This window comes from Lupinus angustifolius, chromosome LG13 (genome assembly GCF_001865875.1).
Source record: "Lupinus angustifolius cultivar Tanjil chromosome LG13, LupAngTanjil_v1.0, whole genome shotgun sequence".
Taxonomy (NCBI): Eukaryota; Viridiplantae; Streptophyta; class Magnoliopsida; order Fabales; family Fabaceae; genus Lupinus; species Lupinus angustifolius.
The window spans coordinates 17,143,020-17,161,160 of record NC_032021.1 but is presented as its reverse complement, the minus strand read 5'-3'; the positions used below and the strand labels follow the sequence as shown (position 1 = coordinate 17,161,160).

At 33.4% G+C, this 18,141-nt stretch overlaps 3 protein-coding genes across 7 annotated transcripts; 1 reads left to right on the top strand and 2 right to left on the bottom strand.

Annotated features, from left to right (window-relative positions):
• On the top strand, positions 2,121 to 2,555 carry LOC109363650 (transcription factor LAX PANICLE). Its single transcript, XM_019609906.1, has one exon. It carries the CDS (start codon positions 2,121 to 2,123, stop codon positions 2,553 to 2,555), a length of 435 nt encoding a protein of 144 aa, XP_019465451.1.
• On the bottom strand, positions 4,171 to 11,161 carry LOC109325581 (pyruvate decarboxylase 2). Of its 2 annotated transcripts, none has more exons than XM_019558022.1 (7): positions 10,916 to 11,161; positions 10,129 to 10,488; positions 6,129 to 6,292; positions 5,138 to 5,788; positions 4,933 to 5,050; positions 4,620 to 4,808; positions 4,171 to 4,487 (listed from the first exon to the last, which is right to left on the bottom strand). In XM_019558022.1, the coding sequence occupies exons 1-7, from the start codon at positions 11,075 to 11,077 to the stop codon at positions 4,317 to 4,319; spliced, it is 1,815 nt and encodes a 604-aa protein (XP_019413567.1). In that variant the 5' UTR covers positions 11,078 to 11,161; the 3' UTR covers positions 4,171 to 4,316. The 2 variants fall into 2 exon arrangements, with proteins under 2 accessions (XP_019413567.1, XP_019413565.1); XM_019558020.1 differs by lacking the exons at positions 10,129 to 10,488; positions 10,916 to 11,161 and adding exons at positions 7,250 to 7,609; positions 8,037 to 8,282.
• Positions 13,654 to 17,738, bottom strand: LOC109325811 (ERBB-3 BINDING PROTEIN 1). Of its 4 annotated transcripts, none has more exons than XM_019558382.1 (10): positions 17,626 to 17,738; positions 17,381 to 17,483; positions 17,097 to 17,181; positions 16,366 to 16,515; positions 16,108 to 16,261; positions 15,052 to 15,267; positions 14,834 to 14,970; positions 14,337 to 14,428; positions 14,069 to 14,248; positions 13,654 to 13,938 (listed from the first exon to the last, which is right to left on the bottom strand). In XM_019558382.1, exons 2-10 carry the CDS (start codon positions 17,469 to 17,471, stop codon positions 13,874 to 13,876), a joined length of 1,170 nt encoding a protein of 389 aa, XP_019413927.1. In that variant the 5' UTR covers positions 17,472 to 17,483; positions 17,626 to 17,738; the 3' UTR covers positions 13,654 to 13,873. The 4 variants fall into 4 exon arrangements, with proteins under 4 accessions (XP_019413927.1, XP_019413929.1, XP_019413928.1 ...); XM_019558384.1 differs by having other exon boundaries at positions 17,381 to 17,480; positions 17,626 to 17,732; XM_019558383.1 differs by having other exon boundaries at positions 17,381 to 17,486; positions 17,626 to 17,714.

Below are 18,141 nucleotides of genomic sequence, written 5' to 3'. Positions count from 1 at the left end.
AAACGGGAATAATTATTCTCTTTAATAAATAATATGTAACTTCCTTACAATATATTGGTTTAGTGATATAAAATTCCGGTATATTTTTATGATGAACTAAAATATCAATAATTTAATTTATGGGAACGTCTTATATTATGAGAGATAGTCATGCACCATAATAATTTAATTCCTTGGGATGAAAAGTAGTACATATATAATAAAGCCAGAAACCAATGTTTATTTTGTCCTTCTTTTGTTTCGCATAATATATCTTCGCACTTGAGGCAATCTTATTTGAAATGGGAACATCTACAGGTATGTGTGACTAACTCTCCCAGCGTATATTTTTTCATCCACAAGACTCGAACCCAGAATCTTACTTAAGGGGAATCAATTACATGAATTTTGTCCTTTATGTTTAAACACACCCCTGTAACTATTATACATTTAGTTCTATTTCAGTGGGAGGACCCTCCAACAATTACTTACTTTGTCTCTTATCATCACTAGCCATTGGAATCAAAAGACAATTGAAGGACCTAAAGCCTAATCTTTCTCACTTTGTTACTAGCCAAATTTATTAAGATGTTGGTGTTTTTTCTCCCCTCTTTCTATGGTGGGTCATATGAGAGTGTATTTATCATTTTTATTATAATGGTAATGTTAGAAGTTGAGTAATTGAAACAAGGACAATTTCTTTGACCATTTGGCAAAGTACTAGGTAGAGTAAATATGGTTTATGTAGAGTAGCATTAATTAGAAAACTATGATATTTATGTGTAGTTTGCATGACTGAATATTTTCAATTTATGTAATATTAGAATGAGCTTTAAGCTTCTATATATACTATATACACTCAAAAAAATTAATAATGGAGATGAGAACAAGATGTCAAAATTGAATTATCTTGTATAAAAAACATGAGATTATATCGGATAAGATATAATTGGGGAGAATTGTTAAGATCTAATGTAAGAATGTAATTTTCACACACAAAAAATGTAAAAATTTATATACTAATTAGTGCATCATCCATCAATTATTTTGTATTATTTTTATTTAAGAGTCAATGATTATAAAAAAGCAGTGATATATAACGTAATAATAATATAAACAACTCTTACACTATTAGTCAGTATATACATTTTTTACTCTCTAATTAGATTTATATATAGAAATAACCTTATTTGTACATCTTAAATGGAATACAATATTGATTTTGTTATATTTTGAGTAGGGTGACCATTTCATTTCATCCCACAAATACTATTCAATAGAAAGTTCATTTTCAGAGATTAGGATTTTTTAAAATAGATTTCATTAATATTTGGGACTAGATTGAATTAAGTTTATGATCTTTCTATTCCATTTCAATGTCTCATATTCTTTTAAATGTATATTTTTATTACAATCAATAATTAAGTATATGTGATAAAACTTCTTGATTTAAACTCCTAGCATTTTGTAATATATTTGTTGGTATTATCTATTTTTTTAATAAATGTTGTAAAATTATATATAAAAAAAACATGGTGTCCCTTCCCTCCGTAAATATAGTAAAAAATTATATTATTCTTAGTATAATTTTTTATTAGTACATTCTTTTGTTTATGTTCGGGTGAAACTATACATCAATTCCTAAGAACTTAGTGAAAAGAAACAACACATGCAAAAGAACAAAGAGAAATGGCAAAAAAGAAAATTTTGGCCTTAACCCCCGGGTCCCTACCTAAACCAACCGTATCCTGCGCCAAAGATTGGCCTGATTCACATGATGATCATCTATTCTCGTTTGCATTTGTTGGACCCGATCATGACCGAGGACCCTCCAAACTATCGGAGAGTTCCATCATCGTTATCAGTGCATTGGTTAAAGAGACATCATGTGTTGAACTAAAATTTTGTGGTTTCATGAGTCTTTTCTACCTATAACTTTTTCACTCTTCCTCCCGTATCCGACGTACAATTTCTTGAATAGACCCAACATCATCATTGTCACTCTCATTCCCTTCTTCCTATATAACCAAATGTTACAACTTAAATGGAATACATTCCCAAAGCTAGTTACAAAAACTTTCATTAGGGTTCTTCTCACTTCTTTGTAATTATTACCCTTTTCTCTTAGTTATTATCATCACATGGAGTACAACATTCCAAACCCTACCTCAAAAGGGTTGAATAATAAAAACAAAAGAGTGAAGCTTTCAACTGATCCACAAAGTGTTGCAGCTAGAGAAAGAAGGCATAGAATAAGTGATAGATTCAAGATCCTTCAAAGCATGGTCCCTGGAGGGAGTAAAATGGACACAGTTTCTATGTTGGAAGAAGCTATTCACTATGTTAAGTTCCTCAAGAATCAGATTTGTTTTCACCAAAAAATGATAAACTTTGTTGATATTGTTGATGATTCTTCACTCATTATGTTACCATCTCAAAAATATTTTCCTCATCATGGAGAAAATATCATTTCAATTCAGCAACAAAACACTTCAGTGGAGGAACAATGCTTCTTCCAAGGTGAAGATAATGCCATTGTCACCATTGATGATAACATGAAATATTGGCCAGCTTAGTGCATTTTTTTATAATGTTATTTGTATGGTATTATTATTCTACATCAGAATTTAACACCTTCCATTTTGCAAAGAAAAAAAACATTATATTTTTTATTTTTTCAAAATGAAAAGTGTTAAGTTTTTATGTACAATAATATGGTATAATGTTGTTACTTTTTTTAACATATATGGCATAAATTAGCTCCTAAAGTGCTTAAATTAACATATATGGTACAATGCATAATGCTATTGGTTACTTTCTCCATTACAAAAGTGCCTTAACATGGATTTGTCGTCTAAGATCGTATTTTATATATTGTTTGTGTCAATGATAATAAAACAAAAATATCAATAAAAAAAATAATTTTTAATTGACATAACATATTTTTTATTGGCATGAGATAATGTATGAAATATGATATAATATATCACATCTTTGTTCCTTATGCTTGGTAGAAAATGATTGTCTTAATTAATGTTTTACTCATCTTTTCATATCTACTTTATTCATTAATTTTTGTAAGAGAGAAAAATATTGTGATTAATGATTATAAAAAAATGTAGAAAAATTGAGCATGTGGAGAGAGTATGAGAATATCATGACTCTATTATTATTTGATCATGTTTTCTGGTATTGTCGTTAGGACCACTCTTAATAGTTGAATCCTTCACTCATTTTGGACTATTATGGTGTCTTACATGATGCCATATACATGCATGGTATTAATTTAAATGTGGTATAATCTTTTAGGGCCATAGCAAAAGTGAAACTAAGGCTTATGGGACTTCCTAGATTCGGCAATACTTCACTAAAACAATTTAACAATGGTGTGAGTCTAGTGATATAAGGTTTCAGTGAACTACATATCGATCAAAAAGTCAACAGTTCAATTCATAAGAGTGATACTTGTTGGAAAGGGCAGTAATACATCCCGAAAGGGTTAATTATTTACTCATAGAGTGAGATACTGCTTTTGGTTATACAAAAAAAATTCTAACACACTATTATACAATAGAGGCCACCACCTTTGTTTATTTCATTCTAAGTTAAATTATATTAACCATTATATTATTACTAACATTATAATATAATATATTCTAAATGAAAACTGAAACAATTTAGTTATTTATATTGATTTTCTAATTTTATCAAATGTGAGAAAAATCGTAAAATCTTAAGATGTTATATATTCTTAATCAAGCTGATAATTTAGTGTAATTTATATTTATAAAAATATTATTAAATAGGTGAAATAATTTAAAAAAGTCCAGTGATTTGACTACATTTATATTTAAACAGTAGTTGAAATAAAACATTATCATCATAATAATATACATGTAAATTAATATTGAGTATTGTTTTAATATACTACCAAGTGGTTAGATTTGGCTTACAAAAGAAAAGTTGAGGAAAGAAAAACTGAGAGAAGAAAATTAATAGAAAATAAGATGATTTTTTAGTTATTTAGTATGACAGAAAATGGAAAAAGAAAAGTGAAGGGAAAATAATATAATTATTGTTAATAATGACGTTTTTTGTACTACTAAAAATATTTCATCACCTTGTGAGTAAGGAACTAATCATTTTCATTGTGTGATTGTCGTTCCCGATAAGTGTTTATATCTCACTTGATTTAATATAATAAAACCAGTAAACTGAGTTGCATAAATGTACAAAACCAGTAACAAAAGAAAATTCCATGCAAGGATATCTTAAAAGGGTAGTACTCAATTACATAAATGCAAAGGGTAAAGTTTTCATTTTTCATTTTTGAGTTTTCACTGAGGATTAGGTGGACGGCTATTAGCAGCAGAAACCCTTGAACCCCATTCAAGAAGCTCTTTACTTGTATCATCTTTGTGAACAATCACTTCTATGAAGCATAAGCTATCTTTCTTTTCTCCTTTTGCTATATTAATTGCTTCAATTAACTCCTCTTCACAGAACACCTGAAAAATGTAATTCTCGGGAATTAAAACTTTGACGTTTGGCCTAATACGATACGTGGGGATCCAATGTGGCATTACATCTTATTACATAGGAGTGTTATGTATAGGAACCAAAGTGACACATAAACTCACCTTGGTAGTCCAGCATTTCCCTTCACCATTGTGGATTGCATCAATGAACCCAGTGTAATTCCAGTTCTTAATCACATTGTAAGGGCCATCATGGATTTCAACTTCAATGGTGTATCCACCATTATTTATCAGGAAGATTATTGTCTTTTGTTCACATCTCAGCATTGTGGATACATCTTGAGCAGTCACCTGAAAAGAGAAAAACACCATAAGCAGTTAAAAGAATTGTCTTCAGTGAAGGTTTAAGGGACAGTAATAGAAAGAAGTCATTTTGATTGAAATCATCTTTTAAGTAGTTATTGTGAGTTCAAACCTGAAAGCTTCCGTCACCGATGAATGCGAGAACTCGCTTCTCGGGGACAGCTTGTGCATAACCAAGAGTTGCACCAACAGACCATCCAATAGAGCCATATTGCATTTGGAACTCATACCTGTTTCAAAGGTTTTCATCAAAACACTAAGAAACGATAACATGACATATAAGTACCATATATCATATCTACTCAGGCTTAACTTACCCACATCCCTTTGGCAATTTCAGCTTTTGACAGTTAAACCATGAGTCACCGGTCTCAGCAATAACAGCGGTTTCGGCAGACAGCATATTTTGTATATGTTTGAACAAAACATTCACCCTCAAAGGTTCTTTGGGTTCAGCCTCCAAAGGATGCCCATCAGGGACAAATATCCTGTGGTAATTTTCGTATGCGGTGTTGTTGTGCTTGAGACGCTTCGCAAGTGCCTTGAGAAAATCCCTCATCAGCACACACCCGAATGCAGGCCCATTCGCAATCACAACCCGGTCAGGCTGAACCATGATAGCTTTCTCTTTCTTCAGAAGAAGTGAGTATCCTACAGAGCTGTAATCGTTGAAAATGGGACCGGCAAACAAGTATGCATCAGCAGACTCCACAATCTCAGCACAGAATGCAGTACTCACAGCGCCCCAATAAGTTCCGATGAAATGAGGATGGTGCTCTGGAACCTGCCCTTTAGCTGATGGCATCACAGCATATGCATAACCAGATGCATCCGCTAGTTCAACAAAGGCATCATTGGCATTAGCCACCCTCAGTTTAGGACCACCCACTAGTACTGGTTTCACTGCCTTGTTGAGGAATTCTGCTGCTGCTTCAACTGCTGCTTCCAACCCCGCCTGGTTACTTAGTCTACAGAACACCGAATAAAAACAAAAAATCAGATCACACTAATCACCAGCTTTTTAAATTATTGGATTTTTAACCAAGCAATAAATAACAATGAGTAAAAAATGGTGGCCCAATTCACGCCTCCCCGACCCGGAAGGCTTTAATAAGGAGGGAAACGTACACAGCCTTGCCCCGACTAGCAGATAGGCCATGTTTGGGATTTGAACCCATGACCATCAGGTCATAAGGCAGCAATCTTACCGTTGTGCTAATGCAGGCAGTCTGATGCACGAGACTCCCACTTAGTACTCAACCTCTAATCAATAACAATTGATATTATACAATATTTCAAGAACCTTACCTGGGATTCAATGCAAACGGAACAGGATCGCGACTGAAAGTGGGGTGAGGGATTCCAGGCAAGTTACAGCCAATGCTTATGTAGACAGGCTTGCTTTCTTTCAACGCGGTTGATATTGCTGTGTCTATCAACTCATGAGCATCTTCTAAGTTATTCACCACAGCCTATAATCAAAACCAATCACCAAAAAAGTTTTAACACACAAGGCCAAAAATCCAAACTTTATGAAATACTCATATAAGAGCAAAAAAATTGCAAATCACAATGAACCACCACAAGAAAATCAGTAAGGTTCAGATTGTTTTCATGAAAAAACTTCCAAATTACTCATCACATTAACCAATTAGCAAAAACCATATTACCACAACTCATCAAGTTAAGATCTAGCATAAAAAGGGTAACAAAAACTTCAAAACACAAACAGAGCAATTCACAAAAATAGCAACAAACTAATATCCAATTCAATCTGAAGAATCACCACAAACACCCAACATGCCAAAATCCCAAACTTCATAAAACACTCACATTACATAAAGTAGTGACCCTTTAGGGTTAGTTTAGGAGTTGGATTTTGGAGGGAAAGGGAGGGAAAGGGAAGGCTTGGGAGCTATGAAACAAGTGTATTTCATGGTTCCCAAGCCTTCCCTTTCCCTCCCTTCCCCTCCAAAATCCAACTCCCAAACTAACCCTTAAGTAACTTCTAATCTTGATTGTTCACTAATATTATTTCCTCTCACCCTTCCACAATATCTATTGACACAATATTACTTTTACAAATTGATCACACTTTTATCTAAAAAGTGACAGTAGTTGATCTAATGATGTAAGGCTCAACTGAATTCTCAATTAGACCAAAAAGTCAATAGTTAAATTCCTGGGAGTTTGGGAGAGACAGTCATGCAACTGAAAAAGATTAGTTTCTTACTCATAGGGTGATCGGATACCTTCTTAATTATACCAACAAATATTGGTAAAGCTACAAAACATGATCTGTCAACATCTTAGTTCATATCATGACAAAAAAACTGGTACCAAAATTTCAAAGTCCCAAAGAAACACTCCTATTAGTGAATTAAAAAAAAACAAATAAAAAAGCAATTTTTTTGAGAAATGATTGGTACCTGAAAACAAGTAACAGTCTGAAAGCACCTCAATTCTTGGCTAAAATCAGGTAACCCAATAGTATGATGCAAAATCCTATTAGTTCCATAATCATTAGAATTTGGTCCACCCACAATACAAATCAATGGCAAATTTTCACTATAAGCTCCAGCAATAGCGTTGAGAATACTAAGTCCACCCACAGTGAAAGTAACAACACAAGCACCAACGCCCCTCGACCTCGCGTACCCATCGGCTGCATAACCAGCGTTCAGCTCGTTACAGCAGCCGATGAGGTTGAGCTTCGGCTCAGCAATCAAGTGGTCGAGGAGCGTCAGGTTAAAGTCCCCGGGAACGGAGAACACATCCGTTATCCCCACCTGCAAATAAATAACAACATATAAGAAACTACTCACAAGACGTTGGTCCAGTAGTATAAGGCCTCACTAAATTCTTGGGAGCAACTAAAACCCCCGATAGGGATTAGTATCAAAAAATATAAGAAAGTAGTTAAATCTGATCTGACATGGTGTCATTCGATCATGTAGCCGAGTTTATTGTAATAAAAATATTATTTTAATTTTCTTGACACAAATGAAACTAAAAGTTATTAAATTTGGTTGTTAGAATTGAGCCCAACTCCTCTAAGAGTCGGACACAATAATTATAATTTATTTTATTAAAAAATGAGTTAAAATTAGGACACTTGGATTTTTATTTTTGTCTCGTATCATGATTTCAATATAATAATAAACTCTCCAGTAATGGAGAGGATCCAAATTCGTTAGGATTAATAATGGTGCTGACCTGGACGAGGCGACGAGCCAGGTGGCGGCCTAATGTGGCCTCGGACGAAGAGATCACCGAAGTGGGTATAGAACACTGAATAGGATTAGAATCAGAATTAGTTGATTTTTTTGATCCATTGCATGAAACGACGTCGTTTGGAGTGAATATAGTTGTGTCCATCTTTTGGTTGGTGTTAAAAAGGTTGTGGTTTATGGAGTGATAGAGAATAATTGAGAAAGGTTGAGAAAATAAGTGCTTAATAATTGAGCAAGTTTGAGGGATTAAGTGCTTTTATGTGAAAATGAATGGGAAGAGTGTAGAAAAGAGATTTATTTATAATAAGGCTTTGTTAGTGTAATAATGATGAGGAGAGAAAGAATCCTGTGTGTGCCTTTGGAAATAGAAGAAAGTGGTGTAATGATCCTGTGTGTGCCTCTGGAAAGTGGTAAAGAGAAAATTTTATTGTATCATTACAACCAAGCACAACTTCTTCCTAAAATAATTGATCTCGGAATACGTGGTTATCCCTTTCAAAAAGTATCATTCTCGTAAATTAAAGTTTTATGTTTGAAATCTAATATGACTTTATATCATTAGACTAATATCTTGTTACGACAAAAAGGTAAATGTGATTGAAAGAGGGTGGAGGTGGAAATGGAGAAAAAAGAAAGTATTGGAAGATACCATGTGCGGTTTTATGTTTTAATATAGTTGTTTAGGTATTGACGGTGGTTTTGGTACTTGTTGTTTGTAAAGGTTTTGAAATATAATTTAGTTTAGTATATTATATTAGTTTATGTTTTGTGATATTTTTATCCTAGAGAGTAAAGACTATAACTAGGTAGGTAGATCAAAGAAGAGAAAGGAGATATTATATTGACTAGTGAAGCAAATTTGAAGTTGGACTCTCATAAGAAATTAAATTGTTTAGAATTTTCTTACCAAAGAATCAATGTTTTTATCATCCACCAAGCCATGTCTTCTTTAAATTAGTTTTCAATTTTACATGGGTGATTTTGTTTTATTTCTGTGGTTGGATACTTGGATATGATTGGTTAAAAATATATATTTAAGTTAAAATTTTAATATTTAATTATTTTACTGACTAATTATAAATATTTACATGCTTGTGGCACATTTGTGAGACAGAAGATATCTCGGCTCGTGAATAAAGGGGGAATGGATATGAAATGAGTGTGGTGAGTAGAAGTTTGGATGCCATGATTGGTGCGACAAATATATGGAAAAGTAACGTGGTGGAGAAGTTGTGATGTGACAAATGGAAGAAATCAAAGGCAGATGGCAACGTGGAAGGAGGCATCTCGAAATAAAATCAATTGTTTGTGTCTCATATATTATTTTATAATCTATTATAATTCCTCATAAAATAAGAGTAATATATAGTTTTTTCTTACAATAGCAAATATCATTCTTGTTCTTATTTGGATCCCACAATATTTATATTTTTTCTCACTTTTCATTGGCTAAGAACAACCAATAATTATTCTTATTTAAGATATTAGAATGTATAATAAATTAAAAATAATATGAGACCCAAATAAAAATAAAATTTATATTCTCCAACAGAAATATTCTAAAACATTACTAGATCTATAGATATCGTACTAGATCATAGATAGAAAGTTTAATTCATGTGAATCATAATTCTAACACTCGTTTGTGTAACTTCTAATCTTGATTGTTCACTAATATTATTTCCTCTCACCCTTCCACAATATCTATTGACACAATATTACTTTTACAAATTGATCACACTTTTATCTAAAAAGTGACAGTAGTTGATCTAATGATGTAAGGCTCAACTGAATTCTCAATTAGACCAAAAAGTCAATAGTTAAATTCCTGGGAGTTTGGGAGAGACAGTCATGCAACTGAAAAAGATTAGTTTCTTACTCATAGGGTGATCGGATACCTTCTTAATTATACCAACAAATATTGGTAAAGCTACAAAACATGATCTGTCAACATCTTAGTTCATATCATGACAAAAAAACTGGTACCAAAATTTCAAAGTCCCAAAGAAACACTCCTATTAGTGAATTAAAAAAAAACAAATAAAAAAGCAATTTTTTTGAGAAATGATTGGTACCTGAAAACAAGTAACAGTCTGAAAGCACCTCAATTCTTGGCTAAAATCAGGTAACCCAATAGTATGATGCAAAATCCTATTAGTTCCATAATCATTAGAATTTGGTCCACCCACAATACAAATCAATGGCAAATTTTCACTATAAGCTCCAGCAATAGCGTTGAGAATACTAAGTCCACCCACAGTGAAAGTAACAACACAAGCACCAACGCCCCTCGACCTCGCGTACCCATCGGCTGCATAACCAGCGTTCAGCTCGTTACAGCAGCCGATGAGGTTGAGCTTCGGCTCAGCAATCAAGTGGTCGAGGAGCGTCAGGTTAAAGTCCCCGGGAACGGAGAACACATCCGTTATCCCCACCTGCAAATAAATAACAACATATAAGAAACTACTCACAAGACGTTGGTCCAGTAGTATAAGGCCTCACTAAATTCTTGGGAGCAACTAAAACCCCCGATAGGGATTAGTATCAAAAAATATAAGAAAGTAGTTAAATCTGATCTGACATGGTGTCATTCGATCATGTAGCCGAGTTTATTGTAATAAAAATATTATTTTAATTTTCTTGACACAAATGAAACTAAAAGTTATTAAATTTGGTTGTTAGAATTGAGCCCAACTCCTCTAAGAGTCGGACACAATAATTATAATTTATTTTATTAAAAAATGAGTTAAAATTAGGACACTTGGATTTTTATTTTTGTCTCGTATCATGATTTCAATATAATAATAAACTCTCCAGTAATGGAGAGGATCCAAATTCGTTAGGATTAATAATGGTGCTGACCTGGACGAGGCGACGAGCCAGGTGGCGGCCTAATGTGGCCTCGGACGAAGAGATCACCGAAGTGGGTATAGAACACTGAATAGGATTAGAATCAGAATTAGTTGATTTTTTTGATCCATTGCATGAAACGACGTCGTTTGGAGTGAATATAGTTGTGTCCATCTTTTGGTTGGTGTTAAAAAGGTTGTGGTTTATGGAGTGATAGAGAATAATTGAGAAAGGTTGAGAAAATAAGTGCTTAATAATTGAGCAAGTTTGAGGGATTAAGTGCTTTTATGTGAAAATGAATGGGAAGAGTGTAGAAAAGAGATTTATTTATAATAAGGCTTTGTTAGTGTAATAATGATGAGGAGAGAAAGAATCCTGTGTGTGCCTTTGGAAATAGAAGAAAGTGGTGTAATGATCCTGTGTGTGCCTCTGGAAAGTGGTAAAGAGAAAATTTTATTGTATCATTACAACCAAGCACAACTTCTTCCTAAAATAATTGATCTCGGAATACGTGGTTATCCCTTTCAAAAAGTATCATTCTCGTAAATTAAAGTTTTATGTTTGAAATCTAATATGACTTTATATCATTAGACTAATATCTTGTTACGACAAAAAGGTAAATGTGATTGAAAGAGGGTGGAGGTGGAAATGGAGAAAAAAGAAAGTATTGGAAGATACCATGTGCGGTTTTATGTTTTAATATAGTTGTTTAGGTATTGACGGTGGTTTTGGTACTTGTTGTTTGTAAAGGTTTTGAAATATAATTTAGTTTAGTATATTATATTAGTTTATGTTTTGTGATATTTTTATCCTAGAGAGTAAAGACTATAACTAGGTAGGTAGATCAAAGAAGAGAAAGGAGATATTATATTGACTAGTGAAGCAAATTTGAAGTTGGACTCTCATAAGAAATTAAATTGTTTAGAATTTTCTTACCAAAGAATCAATGTTTTTATCATCCACCAAGCCATGTCTTCTTTAAATTAGTTTTCAATTTTACATGGGTGATTTTGTTTTATTTCTGTGGTTGGATACTTGGATATGATTGGTTAAAAATATATATTTAAGTTAAAATTTTAATATTTAATTATTTTACTGACTAATTATAAATATTTACATGCTTGTGGCACATTTGTGAGACAGAAGATATCTCGGCTCGTGAATAAAGGGGGAATGGATATGAAATGAGTGTGGTGAGTAGAAGTTTGGATGCCATGATTGGTGCGACAAATATATGGAAAAGTAACGTGGTGGAGAAGTTGTGATGTGACAAATGGAAGAAATCAAAGGCAGATGGCAACGTGGAAGGAGGCATCTCGAAATAAAATCAATTGTTTGTGTCTCATATATTATTTTATAATCTATTATAATTCCTCATAAAATAAGAGTAATATATAGTTTTTTCTTACAATAGCAAATATCATTCTTGTTCTTATTTGGATCCCACAATATTTATATTTTTTCTCACTTTTCATTGGCTAAGAACAACCAATAATTATTCTTATTTAAGATATTAGAATGTATAATAAATTAAAAATAATATGAGACCCAAATAAAAATAAAATTTATATTCTCCAACAGAAATATTCTAAAACATTACTAGATCTATAGATATCGTACTAGATCATAGATAGAAAGTTTAATTCATGTGAATCATAATTCTAACACTCGTTTGTTAAGGATGACATATAATTACCCGAAAATGAGAAGATATCATTTGTTATAAAATAAAATGCCTTGGATGGTACATTTTGATCTCTATCTTAGTTTTAATAGCAATTATTTTCTTAGGAGTAAGTAAACATCATCCTCTAAACTTCAATCTTAAAAATGATAATCATTATGGTAACACTCCAACTTTATGGACTTATAATCAAATATTGAACTTCATGCACTTATAATCACATATTGAACTGCTATCACCAAGTATAAATTAGTTTTTTTTCCTAAGACACCATTCCTAGTAAAAAAAATCAGAAAAAGAAAGTTGAGATATATGAAGATTATATTAAATTTGCATTTTGAAATTGTGTGCAATGAAGTTATGCATTTGCTTATGGCAATCAATTACTGAGTCATAAGATGATCAAATGATAAGGGTAAAAAGCTTAAGGAGTGAAGTGATAAGGAGATTGATTGTTCAATTGAGAGGTTCTGGTGGTGAATCTGCCGGCAAATTAGCAGATTGAGACACCGCGTGGACAGCAAGCTATGAAATCGGTTAACATCTATTAGCATCAAAACCAATCCCATTTTCCATTCCTAGACTTCAGAACCCCTATTCACAATAAATACCAAAAGATCAAAGGTTCAATTCCTAAGAGCGACACTTATTGGGAGGGACAGTCACATGCCACGAAAGGAATTAATTCCTTACCCATAAGTTGAGAAGATATTCTTAGTGGAGAAAGATTTTTTTTCGATACATGTAGCTACCACCCCCTCCCACGAGACCACATCCCATCAGCCGGTTACCAAAATGCATCAATGATATCTTTACATACCACAGATCGAAGTATTTAAGTAATAGACTCTCCAGTACTTGAGAGGGACTCAGCCCCTTCAAGCCACCAAGCCCTCATGGTCTTCCTCCTCGTCGTAACGATAGAGTCGCCATTAAATGAGGGAAGTAGAATTTGAAAACAATTCTACAACTACTCTCACAATCCAAAATCATATACACACATTGGTGTGACTAGAAGGGTGATACTCCTCCAGATTCCATAACTGGATTCTTCTTATCTAATAATCAAAGCATAAACACATTTTTAAACATAAACTTTTCTATTGTTTTTATAAAAACAAGCATCAAAGCAAGGAGATAAGTACCAACTACAATGTGCACACTAAACACATTCAAGCAGATACAACTCAATAAGCAATGTACCAAAATTTGAAAGTGCTTTTGTAAACTAAATTAAAAAAGTACTTTTTTTGTTAGGGGGAAGGGATCAATCTTGAGGTTTTTGCTCAATTTGTTGAGTCCACAGGCTCAGCAGCTTCAACTGACTCATCTGCCTTGTCCCCCTTCTTACCTATATCCAAACAACCAAGCATTGATTTAGCCAATTTGACAACTAGTACAATCCACAAATGTTCGAAACATTACACGTAAATAAGCACGACACGATTCCACACTATAAGGATGATGCAAACACGGCATACCTTTCTTTTTCTTTCCACCACCTTTCTTCTTTGTCTTTGTGCCCAAGGCTAGCCATGCCTTGATTTCAGGATCGTCAACAGTTTTTGTAGGCTGCAATTCCTGGAGCGGAATAGAACTGAGTCGGTCCGATCCATTTGGCATTAGCAAGACTGTGAATTTGATATGTGCAACAAAATCACCTGAAAAGTAACAAAAAATGCATGACATGAGCAGTGCTCACAAAAATACTGCAACACGGGATCAAATACTATTAGCCAAAAACATTACCAGGTTTTTCATGTAGAACAGGATATGGCTGCAAGAGTTCATGATTCACGCACTCTACTAAGCCCAGACGAGCTCTTTTCTCTTCCAAAGCCCTATTATCAACGAATAAAGATTCTAATAAGTAGAACGAAGAGAATCAAAATCCAAATTGAAACAGTTCGAATATATTTTTTGTTGAATTGAGAGTTTTATCTCAGGAAGGGAGAGAGTAGAAGAAACTCCGAATAATGACACTGATATTCTGATATGAAAAGGTTATTACAAAAGACAAGTCTAATACAACATTATCACACCATTGATCCATGTCCTATTAATTAATACAAAAAATGTAGAATCCTAGTCTTGATTAAATAAGGGAGCAAATCATAAAATATAAATAAGAAATAAATCCTGAGAAATATTTTTTAAATGCTCTAAAATATTCAAGGATACGATAGATATTAAGAGATGTTTCTTATATATTCTAAGAATTTAAAGAACGCAAATAGTAACAATACCTAGCTGAGAATGGCATGATTGGAAATTTCTGGCTAATTTCACTGAAAATAAATCTAGACGCCTTCATCTTCAAGTGATAACTCTTGTCAACAGCCCTCTTATAAATAGTTGTCTGCTTCTCATCCAACAGCTTAGGCTGCAAGTGATGCGAAATTTACTTTCGATAATTCGTAGGAACTGCACGATGTTCATCAATATATTAATAGAATTAACCTACCTTGCCATCTCCGGTGCTTGTGACAATATCAATTGCATAAACTTCATTCTCCTCAAACTCTGCTTCATCAACCCTTGTATCCGGATTAGATACACTAAGCACAACCTTGTTCCCATCAATAACAAACTGCTTCAATTGATGGCTAAGAACACCCTCTACGATTTTACAATCATAGGCAGCAGCAACCTTTTGAATTGCTTCAGTTACATCCTTATTCTGACAAGAGAAGAAAAATTGACAAAAGCATTATTATGAGCTGCTATGAAGATTAAAAAGGGATCATTTACACGTAGTCTCAATAGTGTGTTGTTTGCAAAAGACAAAGTGTACTGTGATGATAATCAATCTAATTATTCCTCTTCTCCACATACAGATTATAAGCAATAATTCGCGTATAGTACTATATTTGGCTACAAAAAACAAGTGCATCGATCACATAAATCAGCACAACCACAAATTGTATTCGACCAATTTTAGTTTAGGCAACAGGGAAAGGAGGAAACCATTAAGATATGAAAACATGAAATAGGTCAACAAATAAGTTTTAACAGTTGTTCCAAAACCGGAGAATACATGAAGTGAATAGGTCAGGATTTCAATGACATGGCAGATAGCACTCAACATGACATGAAAATAACGTGTCTAAAAGGATTGAATTGAAAACCAAGTAGTCTCAAGGATTGAACTTGACAACCAGTTGAGAGATGAGGAACTAACATTTCAGTTGACGGATCTAGTTGTTTCACTTAATCATTATTCCAACCAATTGACGAGAAAAAGCATACATGACCTCTATCAGTGTAACTATGACAATAATGCTTCATCGGAATTTATCCATAGCTCATGATAGTTTTCATCATTTAGAGATCAATATTCACAAGGCAAGGGAATCCCTTCATACGGTACATAAAAAATAGTACTTTGTTATGTCGCAATAAATTAAGCCGAATTGCCAATATAAGCTTGGTACAAAATGCCTTTGACTAAAACATACGGCAACTTGACTCATTTTACAAATGCAGATGCAGGAAAAAATAAATTCTTATGTATAGTTACCTTTTTTCCTGGCCTGACCAGCCTCAAGGCCACCTCGGCAGCAGTGTTTGCAGCTGCTAAGACATCAGCTGCTCGTCCTGTAACTGGACCGTTCTGAAGAACATGTGTGTGAGCCACAGCGGCAATGAACCCATCGATATGGCAAGCCAGATCACTGCAACCAACCAAATAAAAAGTCAATTAAAGTCCCGAGTAATAGCCAAAACCACTTCATTCATTCTTCCATCATTTATTACAAATTTATTCCAAGAAACTTACATTTTCAATATGTCACCTTCTTCCAAGACCGCCTCATCACTGGCGAGAGGAGAGAAATGACAAACTGTGTTGTTCACAGATAAGCATGTCGGGAAAGCAACACCTCTCTCAATCTTCCTCTTCACATTCTTGTACACATTTCCAGTTTGCCTTAACACAAAAACAGAACACCGTAAGGTAAAAATCACGGATTCATATACATGTGTGTGAGGGAATATCTAATGAGATGAGTAATTTATTGTGAGAGATGAGAAGAGTAAATCTCAGCCATTTAAACTAAATGTGAATGATCAAGATCAAGGTTTTAAATCTGGCTCCATGACCATAATTGAGGCTACAACATTAACGTTTTGGAAGGCGACAGCTTTTTTGCAATAAAAAACAAGGAATGTTTTGAAAATGGGCCACATTTTAAAACCTTGATCCATATTAAATATTATTAAGGTCAAATGGTTTTAAATTTCAGTTGTGGTCACCGCAGCGGTTACCTTGCATTTAATGTAAATGCAGTTACCGAGCCGGACAAAATCATAATATTTCAGTCTTAATTGCAATTACGGAACATAGTCACGTGGCAGATTTAAACTAAAAGACAACAGCAGTAGCAATTATATAAGCATACATCAAATCCCACATACAATGCTCCTTCCAGTCACTTATAAAATAGTGAAAATACCAAATTTAATTCAATCCTCGACCGAAAAAAACAATAGAGAACAACATAAGCTTACTCTCTAATAAATGAATCCCCTTTTTCACAAATGTCAACAATCTTCGCCTTTGGTTTGCATTCTGAAATAACCAACTTCAAGGCCTCTGCAAGAAAATATATACCCATTACTTACCAGAGCATGAAAATCACAAACACACAAGATAAAATTTAAATCAAATTAAAAAAAATTAACTTTAGCTAGATTTCATAAAATTCATGTATACAAAAAATTCAATGTAACAAATAACAAAAACACAAACAGAATTACAAGATAAATATACACAAAGATAGTGAAAATCTCACTGTTAACAATCTCAGCTGCAGTTTTGTATTTGGTAACAACTTCATGAGAAGAGAGATCCAACTCTTTCTCATCTCTTTCATCGTCCGACATGGTTTCTCACTTCTGCACCAAAAACAACAACAAAAAAACCTAAAAAATCAATTTTTTACCCAAATGGGTTGTGAAAATAAGGAATCAAAATCAAAAACTGAGCAAGACCCAGATGAAAAGTTGAGATTTTGATCGGTTTTGAAGAATCACTTACAGTGAATGGGTTTGATCGAAGGTATGGGTAGTGTAGCTGACTCGGTGAGAAATGAAGTACAACTGCTAGGGCTGCAGTCACAAACACATGTTTTTGGCTTATATAGGATATCTTAATAATATAAAAAACTTTTATTATGGTGCCATATCCATTTTATTTATTTATTTTTTTTTTTGTATATATTTTTATATATTTTGCACTATCCATTTTTTTGTATTTTATACTAATGATGATGTGTGTAATAGGGTAGCATTGGAGTATTTTGATTTGAAGTGAGTTTGCCTCTAGAGTTGTTAATGATTCAATCCATGTTTATATGTTATAATGGTTATAGCTTGATTTAGGGTTATCTAAAATATCACACATTATCTGTTCATTTAGACACTAGAACTCAAAAAATATTTTGTGAATTAAAAAACGTTCACACGACACTCACTTTCTCATAAGACTCGCATTCCCATGACACTTATCTTCCCACAAAACTCATTAAATTCATCTTCACACAACTCTCACCTT

Coding starts and splice junctions, on each gene's coding strand:
- LOC109363650 (XM_019609906.1), top strand. CDS start 2,121: ATGGAGTACAACATTCCAAACCCTACCTCAAAAGGGTTGAATAATAAA.
- LOC109325581 (XM_019558022.1), bottom strand. CDS start 11,077: ATGGACACAACTATATTCACTCCAAACGACGTCGTTTCATGCAATGGA. Junction 5,789..6,128: donor CCGTTTGCATTGAATCCCAG/GTAAGGTTCTTG, acceptor GGTGTTCTGTAG/ACTAAGTAACCAGGCGGGGT. Junction 4,488..4,619: donor GGAAATGCTGGACTACCAAG/GTGAGTTTATGT, acceptor TACATTTTTCAG/GTGTTCTGTGAAGAGGAGTT.
- LOC109325811 (XM_019558382.1), bottom strand. CDS start 17,471: ATGTCGGACGATGAAAGAGATGAGAAAGAGTTGGATCTCTCTTCTCAT. Junction 14,249..14,336: donor TGTTCTACATGAAAAACCTG/GTAATGTTTTTG, acceptor GTTACTTTTCAG/GTGATTTTGTTGCACATATC. Junction 13,939..14,068: donor TGGTGGAAAGAAAAAGAAAG/GTATGCCGTGTT, acceptor GTTTGGATATAG/GTAAGAAGGGGGACAAGGCA.